General features: G+C 44.1%; 1 protein-coding gene across 3 annotated transcripts in view; it reads right to left on the bottom strand.

The window, feature by feature from the left end:
* EPSTI1 (epithelial stromal interaction 1) overlaps positions 1-17,085 on the bottom strand; it is a 74,612-nt gene extending 57,527 nt beyond the window's left edge. Inside the window, exons 1-2 of one of the 3 annotated variants that reach the window (XM_016158173.2) lie at positions 16,840-17,085; positions 1,284-1,342 (exon numbers count right to left, since the gene is read on the bottom strand). In XM_016158173.2, coding sequence (XP_016013659.2) covers positions 1,284-1,342; positions 16,840-16,979 — 199 coding nt within the window. In that variant the 5' untranslated portion in view covers positions 16,980-17,085. The other 2 variants (XM_016158172.2, XM_016158174.2) reach the window with 2 other exon arrangements.
* Positions 17,086-18,714: the final 1,629 nt, after the last annotated feature.

Below are 18,714 nucleotides of genomic sequence, written 5' to 3' on the forward strand. Positions count from 1 at the left end.
CTTCCATCGCCCACCCGAGGCTCCCCATTAGACCCGATGTTCCAAACGTCCATGTAGAATATCTTTTTATTGTTAAAGGGGGGGGGAACCTTCTGAAACACCTCAAAAAACCCAGGCCACACTGAGACTTCGGTATTTAAATAAAAACCTTGTGAAATGCCAAAACACGTGGGATCCTGTTGGTCAACCGCTGACAGTAGCCACTCGGCAAAGCAGCGACTGTTACATTCTGCAGTGACCCAGCGTCGCCACCAGGGGGAGCCTGCCCGGTGGAGACCCTTCGCAGAGGTGATTTCCGGGTGTGCCCTCACGTCCATCATTACAAAACTAATTTTCCTACCAAGATCTAATACAGAAGGACACAGGATCTCGGGGGGGGGGGGGGGGGGTGGGGCCCACAACTGGACTTGAACAAGTCTCGTAACTTCGTTCTGAACCAAATTAACGTTAGCTCTCCTTCCCACGCTTAACGTAAGGGGCTGGAACTTTAATGACAGCATTTACTTTACCGTAATTTTTCAGTTAATCATGCGCTACGCCCCCTAGGTACAAGGAGCACAAAAGTGAGTAGGGCAGGGTCCCCGTCCTCAAGGAAGTGATACAGAGCAGGAAACAGAAGCACACCGGGTCCCCCAATAATGCAGTTTCATTATAATGTTGATGAGATGCCCAGAGGACTTAGTTCTCCCTCTTATCAATCGGCCTGTGGCAGCATTGGCTTAATTATCTGTTATTTTGCTTAAAGTCACAGAACTTGTCAACAGTGCTAAGTGTTCTTGCTCACTGTACACAAATAAAATAGCCAAGAGCAGATTGCAATGGTTAAACAATTACGAGAGCGCAGAGGCTTAAAAAGAATTCCATTAAGAAAAGATAGAACATATCAAGACAGGGACAAATTATTTCAAGTACATAATTGTTTCCAGTATTTAACTTGTCTGTTTCAAAAGTATTCAGAGACTTGTAAAAACATCTGCAATTAGCCCAACTTTACAGGAACGAGCTGGGTCTGCTGTGAAATTGTTTAAGCCCAGCGCCAATCTAAGATTTACAATCATGCTGTGAGTTCTGCTATTAACATAGAGGAACAAATTTAACAATAGAATACTTTTAAAAGGTATAATTAAAACTGCTAAAGTTAAATAAATTAAAAAAAAAAGCTCGATGAGATCTGGTGAGTATTCTCAAATCAGAAAATAAAAATACTTCAGACCAAAACAAACTATTGTACTCTATAAGGAAATGAGAAGTTTTCTGAATGTTTAATGACTAAATATACGTACTTCTCTGTAGCTGGTTTCTTCGGGTTTCATTTGGTGTTATCAAGGTGTATGCGCCCGTGCTAGAATGAAGAGGGAAAAAAATGCTTATTATCACAAGGAACTACCAATGCCTACAAACCACCTGTGAATGGACCGTATTTACTATCATCACCATCAAATACGTATTTGTGAAAGATAATCTTCTCAAGACTCGGGTCTGTTCTCCAGAAGCGTACAACCTCATTGTCGAAGGGAAACAAATGTGCATGGCCAACCATGGAATATAAAGCAGTCGATAGGGAGTGACAAGCGCCTGCTTCACAGTTGGCTCTCTTGGTAAACAGTCTTTGCGGGAAGTTGTTCCTCTGGGTCGCGATCACGGGAAAGTCTCCTTGAGACGGGTTTAGACCGGCATTCTCTTCCCCGTGACCCTCCCTGGGAGTACAAGAAACACTCATGCATTCTCTGTCCGCACGATCTGGGGACACAGGCCGTTCACGATGCAGCTCTCTCCCCTTGAGGACCCGTCTGAGTGGCCGACTGGCAATAGTCTTGTGCTTTCAGGCTTTGATTCTTCCTGGCATGGAGCCACTGGGTCCCTCGTTCTCTTAGGGACACGGGTTGAGTGTAATCAGAAGCTCAAAGAAGCAAGGAGTCATTTCGATTCATGGGCTATCAGGGAGGACTTTATTCACGCAAAAATATTCTACTCTGAGATACCAAGCAGCTGTTACAATATTGAGAGCTTTCGAGGGCAAGAACTGTGCTCGGCTGATCTGCGTGGTCCCAGCCCCTGGCACGGTGCAAAAGTCGGGGCCTGATGAACGTGGGCCAAATTGAAATGGAACAATGCCAAGACACAGGCCGTGAGTCAGTGCTGGGTGTCTCTTCTTTGAGATGATCGATATGGTCCCACAAGAGCATAAATAGTTCATAGACCCAAAACATAGCCCGGTAATAGACTGCAGCATACTTGTAGTTACAGTGTTGGGGTAACCACGGCTTACAAATATAGGTTTTTCTTAAAAATAAAAAAATTTAAAAACAGGTACTCTTAGAAGTCTCTCTTCAACACAGAATGTACAATTTCAAAGGACAAATTAGCAGAGACTGAGCAGTAGAGGCCAAAAGCGCCCATGAACAGAAGTCATTTCTTCCTTATCTCTTTATGTCCCTAGCAGGGAGCATTCAGCCGGCTTCAAAGTGGCTCTAATTTCAGACTTGTAAATGGGAGGTGTGCAACTCCCTTTGCATACAAATGGGGCTGCCGGCTGCCCAATTACCTAATGTATATCAGCAGACTTTGCAAGCGTAGCCTAGCATCAGTACAGTGTTATGAATGCAGAATTAGGAGGCCGCTGCTGGAAATTAATCCCTTGTCCACTGCAGATTCTTTGTTCACCCTCAGAAAGGTTTTTCACCCCCTCGATTGCCAGCACTTCGTAGGCGCTCGAGAGCTGCAATCCTGTGGGTTTGTAGCACCCTGTCGACCTGAATGTGACGCAACCGTGAGCCATTCTGCAGAGCCTTAAAGATGAAACGGGAGATCCTCGATTTAAATGCCAGCCACGAAATGACCGCCCGATCCTTAGCGTCCACTGAGGTAACAGAAGGGAGGGGCTCACCATACTGAGGATTTGACAACACTGCACATCGCTCATTCTTGAACTTCAGCGTGCGGTGGGACACGTGGAGGGTTTGTTCAAGTGTGGAGTTTTGGACGCTGTAGCCTGGGGCGAGGTCTGATCACCTGCATTTCCGACAGTGCCAGATGAGGCCGGTGCTCTTGATCTGGGCACCACACTTGGAAAACTACGGCCGTGCTCCACTCACGCTGACTTAGAGCATCTGGGCTAAAAGGAAAGTTAGGGATTCATCCACCACAGATCAAGACACAGAGAATAAATCCTATGCCGAAGGTCACCAGGTCAATCGAGCGGCAGGCTGAGACACGAACCCAGGACTTCTGACTTAGAACACAGTTGGGTGTCTGCAGCTAACGGTCCAGCTCCACGTAGTAAGCATAAAATATGACTGTCCTTGACTTCAGCCTCTCGATGGGCTTCCAAACAAAAAAATGTCATTACCTGAGCACCTGCAGGGATTTGCCATGTTAGGGACAATTCCAAAGCACAGACTTCACCCGGGCTTATGCTTTAGCTAGGAACGATTCACGAAACCACTAGAACACACCCCAAGGATATCCAAACAAGTGTCAGGCGAGATGAAGGAAGGAGGTAAAGGAGAGTCAGAGGTCCTTCCGAGGACAGAAAACTTCAGAGGATAGCAAGGTAAGGCTTAAAAGACAGGATCCGCAAATGGCAAAAAGAACTTTGCTCAGAGCAGCTCCCCAGGGAATTTTCCAAGTTCCATGGGTCTCTCCTATAAAGATTTTGGGAAAGGTTTGGAAAGTAAAATCAATCTGTTCGTAAACGGTTTTATTCTACAATATCTATGATTCCAGTGTGATACCATTCTGGAATCTTTAGTCTTGGGGACAGGGCCGTGGTCACCCCAGGGCTGATGTGCGTAGGCCACAGGTACCCAGACACCACTCGGGGCTGTGAAAAGAGGGAAGACCTGTGTCACCCTGAAATCAGAGGTCTTTAATTGAAATCATTCCAACATAATCCCAGGCTCAGGGACTTGAGTCCCAAGTAAAAACTCTTTTCCTTTAGAGAATTTCGTAGCAACCTCCATTAGCAATATTCGATTGGCTGCAAGTGCCAAACTCGAATTATAATATTCAGAAGAAAACACTGCCAAGCAACTGAGCTTCCATTCCTCTTCGTTGCTACAGGAAGAAGAGCTTAAGTCTAAGAATCTTTTTATTTTTTAATATCATGTGACAGAGCATGATGCTGCGGTAGATTCAAGGATTTGCCTCTCTGTCTTAGTTTTTCCTTGTCGTGAATAACAAATATTACTTATTCACGTGTTCAGCCAATCAGTTTCCACCCACAGCAAGGGCCTCTGGGCCCTCGGTTTTAACCTCCGCCTCATCGTCCCGTTCGACAGTCACTCTGAAATCTGCTCATCAGCACAGGCACAATCCACCTTTTAGTATTTGGTATTCTGGTCATTTCCTGATTAAGCAACACTCAAGCTGCTGAAATAAATGTATATCTTTGAAAATGAGTTTCCTTAATTAACTCATTGAAATTTAATGAAATATCTCAATTTGTAAGATTGTGTTCACTTTCCAACAACGCATGTCTGGGAGGATACGCGAGGATATGTTCTAAAGGAGAGCATACAAAAGTATTGCACAAGACAAAGCGAAAAATGTTTCCCTGCTCCATAAAAAATAAATAAAATATATTCAAGGAATCTTTCTGGGGGGCGAGGTCTCTCCTTAGCTACACGCCTGCTTGCGCACATTCTTACAGTTTTTATAAGGTCTCATCAATGGCGCTCTATGAAAAAATGTTATGTCGAAGCTATGAAAAATATCTTGGCTGGCTACATGTATTACATAAATATATCCCCTAGTGTGTCCAAAAAAAAAAAAAATGCAGCGGAGGCAATTTAAATTTCTAGTTAGCAACAACACTGGTTTGACTTAAAAACACACACAGTCATGAGCAAAAATGCAGAAAGGGGTAGAAGATTATGTTTTTACAAACATAATTTCAAGCAGAAGAGTACACAGGTAAAGTCTATTGTATAAAAAATTGCTTTGAGGTTTTCGTAGTTCAATAAAATCTTATCCTTAGGTGAAAATGAAAAAAAGAGAAGGGTTTTTGGTTAATCAAAGGCACTGGATAGAGATTCATTTTCTAGATATGATGGTCTATATTGGTTTTTTTAACTATATGACCTTCAGTGCAGGAATCGGAAGCTAAGCAGTTTTAGCAACATGGGTCAAAACTTCCGAGGCGCTCAGGTTTCCAAAAGTTCTTTTGAAAACAGACTATGTTTCCAAGTAAAACATACCATGACATGCTCACACTGAATAAATCATCCTTGACACCCAAGCCCGTTACACCAGCCCTGACCCAGCACTCTCGTCCAGCGTGGAGGGGCTCATGGGTTCTCTTTGGTTTCAGAACCTGCAGAGGCCAAAATACTGTCTGCACACCCGGGAGGCTGATGCGAAGCTGGTTAGTTCTGTAAGTCATAGCTTCGGTTGCAGAGCCGAACAGAGACCAGAGGGAAAAGATGAACAAACTAGAGATCACAAGGGCATCAGAACCTTTATTCACAGGAGGCCTTTACGGAAACTAGAAGGAAGTACACACACATGCGTGTCAGCGCGCGCGCGCACACACATACACACACACCCACACCCACACTAGGATCCCCATGCAGGCCCATGGCTTATTGAGACATGATAAATTTAGGCAAATTAGAAAAAAATGTCTCTTCTTTCAGGCCGAGTTAACTCCACACTAGGGCACGTGGTTTGGTAGACACACTTGAACCTTGAACCGCATGGGTTTGGACTGCATGGGTCCACTTACACACGGATTTTTCCAATAAGTACCCTCGGCTCTTTGCATTCATGGATTCAACCAACTGTGAATCAAAAGCAGTATTTTTGCATTCCCAAGCATGGATGCCCACCTTGAATTGAAAATACCATCTGTGATCTTTGACTGGTTCAATCTACAAATGCAAAGGGCCAACCGTAGAGTCAAAAGTCAGATGTGGATTTTTGCCTGTTCGAGGGGTCAGGGGCCCTACTCCCCATGTTCAAGGGTTAACTGTACTTCTGCTCCAAATCATCACCTGAGCGAGGCGAGTTCATGCAGGTACCGAGCCCCACAACCACGCAAGGTGGACCCGGACAATGTCAAACTTCTTTACTTAAAACCCACACACAGATATGTGTGAAAAAAAAAAAAAAAAAAAAGCAGGAGGGATTCTCTAAAAATCTCTAAAGATACAAAGAATATATATGAAATACAATATTATAGAGATCTATCATCTTTAAGACACCAAAAGCCAACAATGGGAGTAGAGATGGGGACCGGCTGGGAGAAATACTTGCCGAGTGTGTAAAATTGCTTCTTTGGTAAAAAAAAAAAAAAAAAAAAAAAAGCTACAAGAATTTCATATTTTCAGAAGGTAGAGATGTCAGTCTGGGGTGCGACTTGACCCTACTTACCAGCTAATTTTAACTTAACGAACTAACCTCAGCCCGTTCCTGTTTCATGGATGCCGGAAGACTATGAGGCTCCTGGATCTGAAACAAAGGGTTGCAACTCCCGGCAGACCAGGGGCATGAACGCTGGCATGCCTGTGTCTGTCCTCTCTGGCCCCGAGTCTTACGGGGGCCGCACTGCCCACATGGTTTGCATGGCAGCTGAGGGACCCTGGGTTGGGGGAGTTTTGCGGCAGGTAGTGAGCAAACCTGGTCTCTGTCCTGACGGAGAGTGCATCTCATCTCTCGAAAGTTCTCAGCCACATAACAACCCTGAGAAATGGTCCAGGTTAAGGAAGGAATGGTCAGGTGTGCAGTCTCAGCAAGAAGTAGAAGAGTAAAAGCTAACAAGAAAGACTGCATTTCCCAACGACAGATTATTTAGGATTCACATCCTTTTAAGATTGGCTAAATGATAAAGAAATTGGCATTTGCATAAAGACCACTTATTTAGCAAATGGGTTACGCATTTTCTTTTTTATCATTATTAATAGACTAAGATCCGATTATGCACACGTCTTAAGCAATGCTCCTTAAGGTTATCCGTAATCTGGAGAGAACCAGAAATGTAAGACACAGGGAATTATATCTAAATCTCTGATCAGACCATTTTAAAATGAATCTCACCTTCTATTTCTAATTTTAAAAGAATCGTGTTCATAGAGGAAAATGAAAAATTTTTTAAAACATTTAAAAGTCATTCAGAATCCCGCCCCTCTGAAATGGCAATTACAGTTTTATCTGGGTACGTTTCATTCCGATCTATATTCTGTACATATTATTGCAGTTTCGATCGTATCTTAAGTCCAATTTTATACCCTGCTTTCATTTATAAGTGTTTTTCCCAATTATACGTGTAACAAGCTTAATATTAAATGGCTACGTGATATTTCGTGGCATGGATGCATCATAATACAATCACTCACTTAACCATTTCAGTTGTTTCAATTATTCGCTATTACAAACAATCCTGCAGGATGTTCAGAATGTAAGACAAAAAGCTTTGCACAGAACGACACCCACGAGGAAACTCTAAGGGTCCTCTGAAATCAGTCCTTTGAACAGGAAGGTGCACTACATTTAAATTGTCTTCTTTAGATACTCCATTTGCATTTCCAAAATCTCAGAGACAGCTTGATCATAGGATTAATTTCTGCTCTGATGCCTGACACTCCTCAATTCTTAAATAAGAACAATGCTTGGAAGTAAATGTTCCATTATGGTTGCCTACTGTTTGCACTGTATCGGCCCTGGACTACCTACCTGCGAACTTACTCTACGGGAAAGAAACCAGTAAAGCCATCCATTAAGACACCTATTTGAGAATGTCTATTTTATTACATGTAAACGCGATAATTACATATGACATAGCGTATAACAGGCACCGATGTTGTATGCACAGTGATAGAACCTGAATCGCTAGGACATCTCCCTTGTCATGCTGTGACTGACCCTCTGCCGCGTCATCTTCTATATCATATGTAATTTAGTTGTTCAGATTGTCTTTTTTTTTTTTTTTTTTTTTTTTTACATTCCTGGTTCTGGCTCTTTCCTCTAACATCTACATCCTTGTTGCTGATTCTTTTCCTTGTTATGTGTCCCAGGAGTAATGAGAACCACTGAATGGAACAAAATTGTGTGGATAAATAGTATCTCATTGAAGATTACTAAATCATTTTCAACGTCTTTTGCCCTTATATTATTTGTTGACGCTTAATATACCTAGGGTAAACTACACAAATCTTAAGTGCACAGCGCCATCGTAAGCCTTCTTTTAACTTCTTCAGATTCCAAAAGAAAAAAGAGAAAAAGGGAGAGGCACGATGAACTTCAGGATATCATCTAAATTACTTTTCCTCACATTTTTATCTTAATTTTAAGCCTACAAGCAAAATTAAAATACGTAACATGAAAACGCATATACTGTTTACCTATTTGTTAATTACTAATTACTAATTTGTTAATTACTAATTGTTAATGTTTTGCCACATTAGTAATTAACAAATAGGTAAACAGTATATGCGTTTTCATTTTCTTTTTTCTCTCTCCTCTTCTTAATTTTTTCTGAACCACATGAAAGCCAGCTGCGGAGTTACGGTACACCATCCCTAAACACTACAGCACGTCTCCTAGGAACAAAGACATTCTCCTACTCAAACATAACAACATTATCACACCCAAAGAATTTAATGTGAATACAAGATTGTCTGATAGTAGGTCTATATTCAAATTTCTAACATGTTCCATTTTTTTTTTTTTAATATTCTTCCCTACCCACACCTCATCCTAGATCCAGTCACATACACACCCATTGTTTGACATCTCTCTTTAAACTCTTATAATCTAATCAGTTTCCTTGACTTTTTCCTTCCTTTCACGAGTGACATTTTTGAATGTCAGGTGTGATGATTAATTTTACATGTCACCTTAACTGGGCCACGGGATGCCCTGATATCTGATTAAACATTATCTCTGGATATGTCCACGAGGGTATTTCTGGATGACGGAAGCACTTGAATCAATACGCTGAACAAAGATGCCCCTCTGTGATGTACGTTATATTAAGCATCCTTCGGTTCACTGCAGGCCTTCACGAACAGCATGAGAAGGCCGAGCAAGGCTGAAGCCACTCTCTGTCTGACTGGAGAGCTGAAATGCTGATCACCCGCCCTCTGAGCTCCAGAATCTCAGGCCGTCAGACCTGGTGTGGAATCCACACCGTTGGTTTTCTGGCTTTGTGGCCTCAAACTACACCACCAGCCTTCCTGTGTCTCCAGCTGACAGATGGCGGATCATGGGACTCCTCCGTCCCCCTAGTCATGTGAGCCAATACCTTATAATAGATCTTTTAACACCAATACTGTTGGTTCTGTTTCTCTGAAGAGCCCTGACTGACACCCCAGGTAAACTGTCTTACAGAATTTATAGACGGCCTCACAATCTGAATTTGAGGAGATGAGGGTTTGCCTCGCGATTGGATATCCAGGTAAGCATTTTTGGAAAAAGCGTCACGGTCAGAACAAGCACCGTTTCCTTGTATGACTAAATAATAAGGCAACGTGGAAAACAGTGTCTCCCTGTACGATAAAGAGCAATTGCATTTTAAAATAAGGGTTGGAAAGAGAACATGTCTTCTCCTACCTGTCACCTTCTATTGGAGATGAAAATCTAAGGGCATAATGGCCGGCAGACTTTCTACTTGGCACAGTCAAAGAGCACAACCTACACGTTATAAGGGAAAAAAAAAAAAAAAAGTGTTTGTATCCAATCGTTTGAAGTGTTTAATCCCAAAGCCCAGAATTGCAGGGGACTTTTTGTGTATCGGTTTTGCAATGTTTGAGTGTTCATTAAAAGCAGATCTGACTTTACTTTTACAATCAAGGAAACATATTCCAAAGATTTTTAATGAGGAAATATTTAAAGTGAAGATTTAGGGCTCAGATTTCTATACAAGATTAGATAGCACAGGATTTCTGCTTTAGCTCATTCCATAATAAACCAGCCCCTGGAGCAATACGAACCTGGGGTTTTAATGATGCTAAATGTCTTCGGTTTTTCTACAGGACTTCAATGGATTGCCTTTTATGTGTTCATTTTTCGTGGGGGGGAAATTACAAATATTACAGAACAAAGGAACCATCATTGGCTGATTCTCTGATAGAGAACAGACCCTTCAAATGCAGTCTTCTCCCTTTGATCAGTTTTTTTCCTGTTAAGCTTTTGTTGCAGATTCAAATACATTCTGAATAGATGCAATTAACCTTAAGGATATGTATAACCTTACAGCACTCTGCTGACTTTGAAGTAAGTAACCTTAATGTATAATTGCGTTAAGTTTCTTTTTTTCCTCTCTCATTTCTGCTATGTGTCTACTGGTTATAATAGGTATTATGTGTTTTCAGGCTTTCATCATCCTATTGATTTATTGTTTCACTGTTTCAGCTGTCAAAGGCTTTTTGAGAAATGCCCGCTCATTTCGATGACATTGTATTTGAACAAAAGTGATTACTCCCCAAGACTTGGCAGACTGCAAACGCATACTGTACCGGGGAGTGAAATCTAGCGCAGAAGAGTTGGAAATTCACTATAAACAGAACCATAATTTCTACCCTCCTGCATAAACTGGAAGGTAAATTTGATCTAATCAAACTGAAATGTCTTTTCCTTCCATGTACTCCAATAATCTCTTCCGCCGCGTACAGAACTGTGCTTTTCGAACTGTAGGTGGTATCACACTAATGGAAAATTTATGTTTAATGAATGAGGAGAGAAAACTTCCAAGAGTGAATCACATACAGCAAGGCTGAAAACTGTTCTGTGAATTTTTTTCGGTTATATATAAACTCATATATACCCACATGTGTACTGGGTCACGAATATCACACGAATCACTTACTCAAGGCTACGGTCAGAAATCTCATCACCAGAAGGCAATGTGTCATTTAGGTTTTGCTCAGAAATAATGACAGTAGGAGAAATGCTCTAACGCTGTCATTTTTTCAAAAGCAGCAGAGAAAAAAGGATCCTCAGAAAAACTTTGCTCTTACACACAACTCCTCTGCCCAAATCGTTTTAAAGCTGTAAACGAATGTCACCTCGCTGTTTCTACAGAACCACCAGCCGACAGAAGTTCCATTTTCTTGATGCGAAAATGTGGCCTCTGATAGGAAATCAGCAAGCTGAAGCTCCATGTCACGTTCGGGATCCTAACTTTGCAGATTTGCTCGCGGATGAGTGCTGCTCCGGCGACTAAAAAAAGCCATGAAACCTTAGGATATCGTTTAATCTCTCCAGACTCAGTTTCTCTTTCTGCAAAGCGGCAAAGTATTTATTGTGAAGAGACCTTAATAATGCATGTCGCATGCTTAGCCCCAGGTTAAGAGTTCCAGACCTAAGAATTCAAGTTACCAATCGTCATTTTGGTTCTAGTCTCGCAGGGTACCCAGTTCGAGTACTTGAGGTCACGACTAATTCATTTTACGCCACTGCAACATTGCAATGTGCAAGCACACTTCTCAGTTCAAAAATAAGTCAAATAGGCAGAGATCTATTGATTAGTTTGGGAGTAGAATCTGGCAATCATTGAGCTGCCGACCCAGCTCCTCAAGCCTTATCGTTTTCGGAAAGTTAGAAATTCATTAAGTAGTATCTGTTAAATACTACCTTTTAAAAAAAAAAAAAACTTTCTGACTGCTTAGGGGCCTTGCCTGGATCTTACATTAAATAGACCCATGATGAACAGCCATCTAGTCTGAGCCATCGAGTACTCATTAGACTCGATCATGGACTTTCTCTTCCTATGTACTGTTATTCCGTAGCACTAGAAGGAAGTTGGGCATGACTTGGCTCTCCATCTCTGGGAAGGCATAACAGCCTGACGCAGTCACGTCATTTAGCATCTTCAGGCAAAAGCTTGTTTTCTCACAGTCATATGAAGAGACCGAAGGAAAATACAGAGCATGCAGTGAAGAACTAGTGAAAGCCGTTCTCACGAGCTCTTGTGAGTCTGTAAAAACTTGCACTCAATTTAAAACTATTTTAATGGCTAGTTTAGGTTCAAAGCAGGTGAGTCAAGAATGACTTTAAAAGTTTTTGGTCATCTGTCTTAGATAAAAATTACACTTCAGGGTTCAGAATATACATGACAATGATTAAATGGTGATGTTTCTAAAGATCGAACACTCTAACTTAATGATTATGTTCTCATACATCCTACCTTACATTCCATACATCTTACATTTACAAAAGGTTTAATACTAACGTACCACAGTGCTCTTTAAGGAGAAAGAGAGAAACCCCAGGGTTGGCCATTAATAAGTGGCGTTACCAACCCATCCTTTACTCTCCTTTCACTCTCTTTTGAGAGTTTGAGAATTAAGGGACAAAAAGTATTACTAGAGTTATTTCCTTACCCATAGCATGAAGAGTTGTGGAACGTAATGAGGTTAGAGTTAAGAAGGCTGGGTAATGTCTCCAGGGCCCCAAGGAAGGAACTAAGAAAACAGAGTGGTTCTTCCCAGGACGCAGACGTGGTGTCTAAGCTGGCGGGGTCAGGGGCATGGTGCATCTTAAGGTCACGTAAATTTGGGTTCGCCAAGAAGCAGACATCAAGAGTGGGCTAATAAGCTTTTGCCTGCAGATGCTGAATGGCATGAGTGCATCCTGGAGACGGGATTAGACGAGCAAGAGAGTGACAGGGGAGAATGCCCACGGACGACGAGGTGTCAGACAAGCAGGCGAAGGCAGAGAAAGCCTTGAGCACACGAGGCCCAATACCTACCGAAGGAGATAGGGAGAGAGAATTGAGTGAAAAGAGCCTGCTATTCACTTTTGAGGAAATTTGGATAGATCAATGAATGAGGAGCCCTCTGGCAAAACAGAGGGGTCCCACGTGGGCCAGCACTGGGCTGGCACCGGTACCCTGGAACGCTCCGACCCTGGCGAGGGAGAGTGCAGAGTGAGTGTGCTCTCAGCAGAAAGGGTGGAATGGACCCGAAAGGGTGGCCGCGGGGGCTGTCCCCTGACTACGCTCCTCGCTCCTCGTAGCAACTCTGGAAAGACATCAGAACAGCAAGCTTCTCGGGCTGCCTCTCTGCCGTGGCCTAATAAAAAAGAAGCATTTAGTCTTCGTCTCCGGTTCCTCCTAAGCCCCTTGAAATTTCCAGTAACAAGAGTGTTGATTATATGCTAATGAGATGACTCCTGGTGGGAGCCGCTAGATAGTTTCAGGATGCGAGCCGTGTGCCAGAAAAACCAACCACGCCATCAGAGGGTTAGAACTCTCGGGCTCACCCCACTCCCATCTCTGGGCATGGAATTCAATCACCGATGGCCGATCATTTACTCAATTATTCCTATGCAGCGAAGCCCGAAAAAAAATTCTTGAACGACACGTTTTGTTGAGCTTCCAGATTAGTGAACACATTGAGGAGCTGGAAGGGTGACCCGTCCAGCTAAAACATGGAAGCTCCGTGCAAAAAGACGCCCCCCACCCCCAATATCTTGCCTTGTGCCTCTTTTCCATTTGGCTCTTTCAGTCATATCCTTTATAACAAAACTGTAACCGTAAGTATAGCAGCTCTACAAGTTCTACAAGTCATTCTAGTGAATTACTGAACCGGGGACAGAGAGAAGTTTTGGGAGCCCCAAATTTGTAGTCAGCTGTAGTCAGGAGACCCTCCTTATGGCTTGATCCTGAAGTGAGGACAGATTCGGGGTATCTGCCCTGAGTAGTTAGTGTCAGAATTGAATAAAACTGAATGGTAGTTAGTTGGTGTTGGAATGACACAATTGTGAGCAGAAGACAACACAACTCCTAGTTATCCTGTGGACTGCAGCTCAGACATCACCTGTTAGACTTGCTTTGCCCGCTCCCGAGACTAGCTCAGGCCCTGGGTTTCCTTCACAGATAGTACATATTCGTGTAGCTTTCTGATAACTCTCTGCCCCATCAATTAGACTGGGAGCTTCATAATGGCTTGTCTTTTGTTGGGAAGTTGTCATTTGTCCCTCCATTTTAAATTAAACTTCCAAAGCTAGAGATCCTCTCTTATTATAAGGCTGTCGTGAGGACTGAGTTAATACATGTCATGCACTTTAGCATGCTAACCGCGACATAAGTGTTTGCTATGAAGTGTACTGCTCATCTTTAAGTTGCAGTATAAAGATAGGCCACAAATATGTTAGAGTAAACTGAATTTGTATATACATTACAGTCAAGTTAACTGTGTGGTAAAATTCCACATCATAGGTTCATTCTCAGAATATCTTTTTTATTTCCCTCAAACAGCATCCAAAGGACCACTTCCGGGTTTGGTTTTGGCCAAGTTTCTGAATGGACTGAACCCTGCAGCAGAACCCTATTGCCCAGAACTGGACAAAATCAGGTAAAAACTTCTTCCAGAAAAACCCAAGCCTTAGTCTTCTAGTTATCTAGACAGGAATTGGTGAATAAGATATTCATAAACAAGCAACATAACAAAATGGAGGGTAAAAGATCATTTTGGATTAGACGTTTGTGTGAGCTTTTTCCTCTTTAAGTCTGCATAGAGAGCTTTTGATAGTTGAGGACAAGATAAAATCACCAACTAGAAATAACTGGGAGAGCCGATATGAATTAGAAAATACTCGTAATTACCTAAATCCAGATAGAGCCAAGAACTCAATCTTGCCTTGAAGTCTGTTAGAGGTCTCAGGAATCATTTTAAGAGATCGCCTTAAAATCTATTTATTTACATTTGTATGTAAGTAGGTATTTTAAGTTGGCGTGTTTTTACAAAGCACAACGCTTTACTTTAGGGTGACGGCACAGTACTCACTCGATAAACATACGTTAAATGAATTTAAGGCTATCAGCATGCGACATTGTACTGGACACCTGCTTTCTGTTAGTCCTGAAGTTATGCTTCGTGTACACTCACACTAAAATAGAAACCCCAAGGGGTTGACATTAATTCCTTTTAAGTAATGAGAAATTGAGGCACGAAGTAGCTAAGCACCTTGTCGAAGTTCAGAGAGCAAGTAACAGCAGAACCGGAACTCGAACCCAAGTCCGCCTGGCATCAAAGCCCAAACGGGTGGAGGGTGGGGGAAGAGGCTTCCCTAACAAAAACATGGAAGGACTCGCATAAAACACGGTCAAACTTCAACCCTCCGTTGTGGAAATAAGCTCACATCGAGAATGAACAAATGACAAATGAAGCTTGACTGTTAAGCATTAATTTTATCCTTCCTTTTTTCTTAATTTTCCACCAGCAAATGCTTCTTATTGCTCTCCAAAAACATAATTCAAATCTTCTAAGCGACTTTGTTATTGATTTTACTGAGATGTTATTTGCCATTCAATCACTTTCCTTGGTTTCCCACATCCGTTAAAGAAGACAGGTGAGAATAAACAGTAGGTGAAAGTGACTAAGGAAGATGTGAGAATCCAGCACAGTGCCAACAGGATGTTCGATGTTAAACACCTGAAAAGCAATGGATCTTAGAAATGCTCTGTTTATTGTAACTGGTTCACATGTAAAAAAATAAATAGAGTCCCGTGAATAGTAACTGAACTCTCCCACGTACTCTGTTATGGCAAACCCTAGAAATCACGAAATAGTATGCAGTGAGGTCTTCACTGAGCCCTTCAGGTATCGAGGCCTGGAAAATTAATCGGAAAATTGCCACCTTTTAAGCAATTCGGTCCAGCAAGATTCTGGGACAATTTACAATCAAATAAGAAAACAAATGCACCTGCTAAGGTTTATTAGATGATATGAGCTTGCAATCAAATGACTGTATCTAAGCAGATGCTTTTTGATAGAAAAACAAGGCATGTAGAGGGTGTTTATCATCGACCTGAAACTCCATGTCCGTGACCTCGGTTACATTAAATGCTACAGCTTACAGAGATGTGGGTCACTTGAAGTTAATGAGCTGCTGTTGTGGCAAACTACCTCTCACCACGATGGGGGAGAGACAGGCAGCCAAACCCCATCAAAATCACCCAGATAGATCATCTCCTCAAATAAAGGTAACCCTAAACTGAATAATCGAAGAAGCCTGGCACTCACAGATTCTCCCAAAAGTGAAGGATGAAAGGAAATCTGTTTATCGGTCAAAAGGTTATAGATTGTTCCTTAGCAACCAGCATCAGTCTTTCCCGTGGCTAGAAGTTGAGCAAAACGGGGAACTAAAGATGACAGTTCCATCTCAGCGAGCAGCACTTCAGAGGCCATCACGCCTCACACACTAGGTGTCGGGGGTGTTGGGTTACGAGGCTCACTCCACTGGGCAGCAGAGTCACCCCGACACTCGGCATAATAAGTGTCTCCAGGAAACCAACGGTTACCCCTGAGCCAAAGGTGGAGAGTAAAGCGTACCTGTCCGCTCCTGCGTGGAGCCCTGAGCAAGGTCGGGGACAGGAAGCCGAGTCGCCTCCTCCCTCGGCCGCGCCCCTCTGCTTACCGGGGAGTTCTGCTGGGGTGCGGCACCCACCCCACATCGCACGCCCTCTCCCCGCTTAGCCTGCCGCCGATGTGCGGATATAGCATTGAAGACAGCAAATTTTTGAAAACAGGAGAGAAAAAAAATTTTCACACTCGGTAGAGTATGATTGTGGAGATACCTGGAAAGGTAGTGAGAAGCCAGGCAGTCTCCACACACCTGTGTTTTGCAAACCTGTCGCCAGAACCGGGAGGGTGGTGTCTCGAAGGACAGGGGGCTCCCACATCGAGGGAAGGACCGCGGACTTGACTGAATGTATAGGGGTGGTTTCATTTAGGCAAATGAGCCTTCATTCTCTCAAACACCCTGTCCCCAGGGGACCTGTGGTTTCAAACTCTGATGACGAAGAAGGTGCCTGTGAGTTTGCTCCAGGCCGGGGCGCCTTCCCGCCCCTACCCGCACCCGCACCCGCACCCCCAGGACCGGTGGGGGAATACTCACAGCCTGGGCCCCGCAGAAGGGGCCTCGGGGGGCGCCTCCGCCCCCTGCGCGGACTCGGGCTGCGGCCCCAGGTCCCGGGCCGGCCGGGGGGCGGGGGACCCGCCGGGCCCGGCGCCCACCACCTTGCTGCGGCTGTACATGGCTCAGGCCCCGCGCGGCCCGAGTCGCCGGCGCTGGCGCTGCGGGAGGGGTGCGGGCTGGGTCGCTGGGCGAGCGGGTCTCGAGCTGCGATTCCGAGCAGCAGGGGCGGCGGTTTTAACAGCTGGGTTTCGATTTCCCGCCACCAGCTGCCGACTGTGCCCGCCCCGGGGAGTTCCCCTTTCGCCCTCCGCGCCCCCTGACCTCGCAGCACCGCAGGGCAGGGCGTGGCCGCGCCCACCTGCCGAGCTGGCCAGGCCCATACAGGTGTGTGGATGGAAAGCTCAAGGACACCTAAGGAGCGAGGAGCCTCGGGGGGTGGGGGTGGGGGGGACCGGAATCCTGAAAGCTACTTTAGGGGCTGCGTGACAGGTAACCCCAATCTGAGATGACTGCACGGTATTTGAGAATGTCAACAATCGGTTAACTTTCAGATGCCAGAGATTAGGTCAGTGATTAAAAATCGTGGAAGCAAAAAATTTGCCTTTATCAGTCAGGACTGCTCTTGGGTTGCTGTGGAAGCGCTTTCAAGTGAAAGGAAGTGGAAAGTGAAATCAAAAGCAGAGAAAACAGGAAACTGGAGAGCGAGCCCAGGGGTGGGCGCTGTGCTACGTCAGGTGACTGACCAGCCTGTCACGAAATATCGCTTAAATACCTGGGCTGTGCAAGACGCTGTGCAATGGTTCAAGCAAGGTGTGCGGAGTGTTTCAAAATATGGATTTGCAAGATTCCACATCTGCGCCCCTAGGGGGTATTTTTTAAATGCTCAGGGATGGTCTGCTAGGTTGATCACCCACTGTCATGATGCTGGCCATGCAATGATGAGAGAAGGCTCTCCCCTCACTAACCTGTGTTCTAGGAGACAGGTAAACAGGTGCTAATGTGCCTTGGGATAAGGGAAATAACAGGGCATGTAAAGCTAACGCGCTCAGGAAAACGAGAAGCTAGTCTTCTGAGTAATTCAAGAAAAAGGAGCATTTGAAAATGAGCCACACCCCAGCCCTGGCCTGTGGACCTCTTAGGAGCTGGACTGTCTTGCTATCTTATGGCACTTAGAACAGAAATACCTGCTTCAGAATTGATGAAAGAGCAAAATTGGAGGATGGGCAAGCGCGAGGGGCAGGAAGGGCACCTGGTAGAAAAGGAAGTCAGGGTTTCCACGGCACCTTGAGGTGTGAGAGCCCTATCAGGTGGGCTAGAGGTTCTCCAACTTCAGTGAGCATCAGAAACACCTGGAGGGTTTATAAAAACAGACTTCTGGGCCCTAATTCTTGAGATTTTTTTGATTCAATAAGTTTGGAATGAGTCCTAAGGATTTGCATTTCTAGCAAGTTTCCAGGAGATGCTGCTGGTCCCAGGACCACCTTTTAAGATTAGTGCTGTCGGTGATGTGGAAAGCACAGAAGATTTTTCGGTGAGGCACTAATGTGATGTCTGTTTGACAAAGCTAGCGCTGTTAGCAATGTAAAAGAGAGATGGAAACACAGAGACACTAAAATCCGGGAGATAAATCAAGAGCCCAGATATTACAATACAATTAAAAAATACAAGTCGAGCTCAGGCAATAGCATGGGAAATAGAAAGCGGGGGGGGGGGGAGAAATCACGACATTCAGAGTGAAACGTTAACAGGATTAAACTAGATGTGAGGGGCAACAGAGCACCAGAAACCCAGAGAGAGGCCCGGACAGTGTGTAGAGTACTTCGAAACCCAGCTCTGCCACGTCCTCACCGCGTG

This window comes from Rousettus aegyptiacus, unplaced genomic scaffold (assembly GCF_014176215.1).
Source record: "Rousettus aegyptiacus isolate mRouAeg1 unplaced genomic scaffold, mRouAeg1.p scaffold_m13_p_11, whole genome shotgun sequence".
In the NCBI taxonomy this organism is placed as follows: Eukaryota; Metazoa; Chordata; class Mammalia; order Chiroptera; family Pteropodidae; genus Rousettus; species Rousettus aegyptiacus.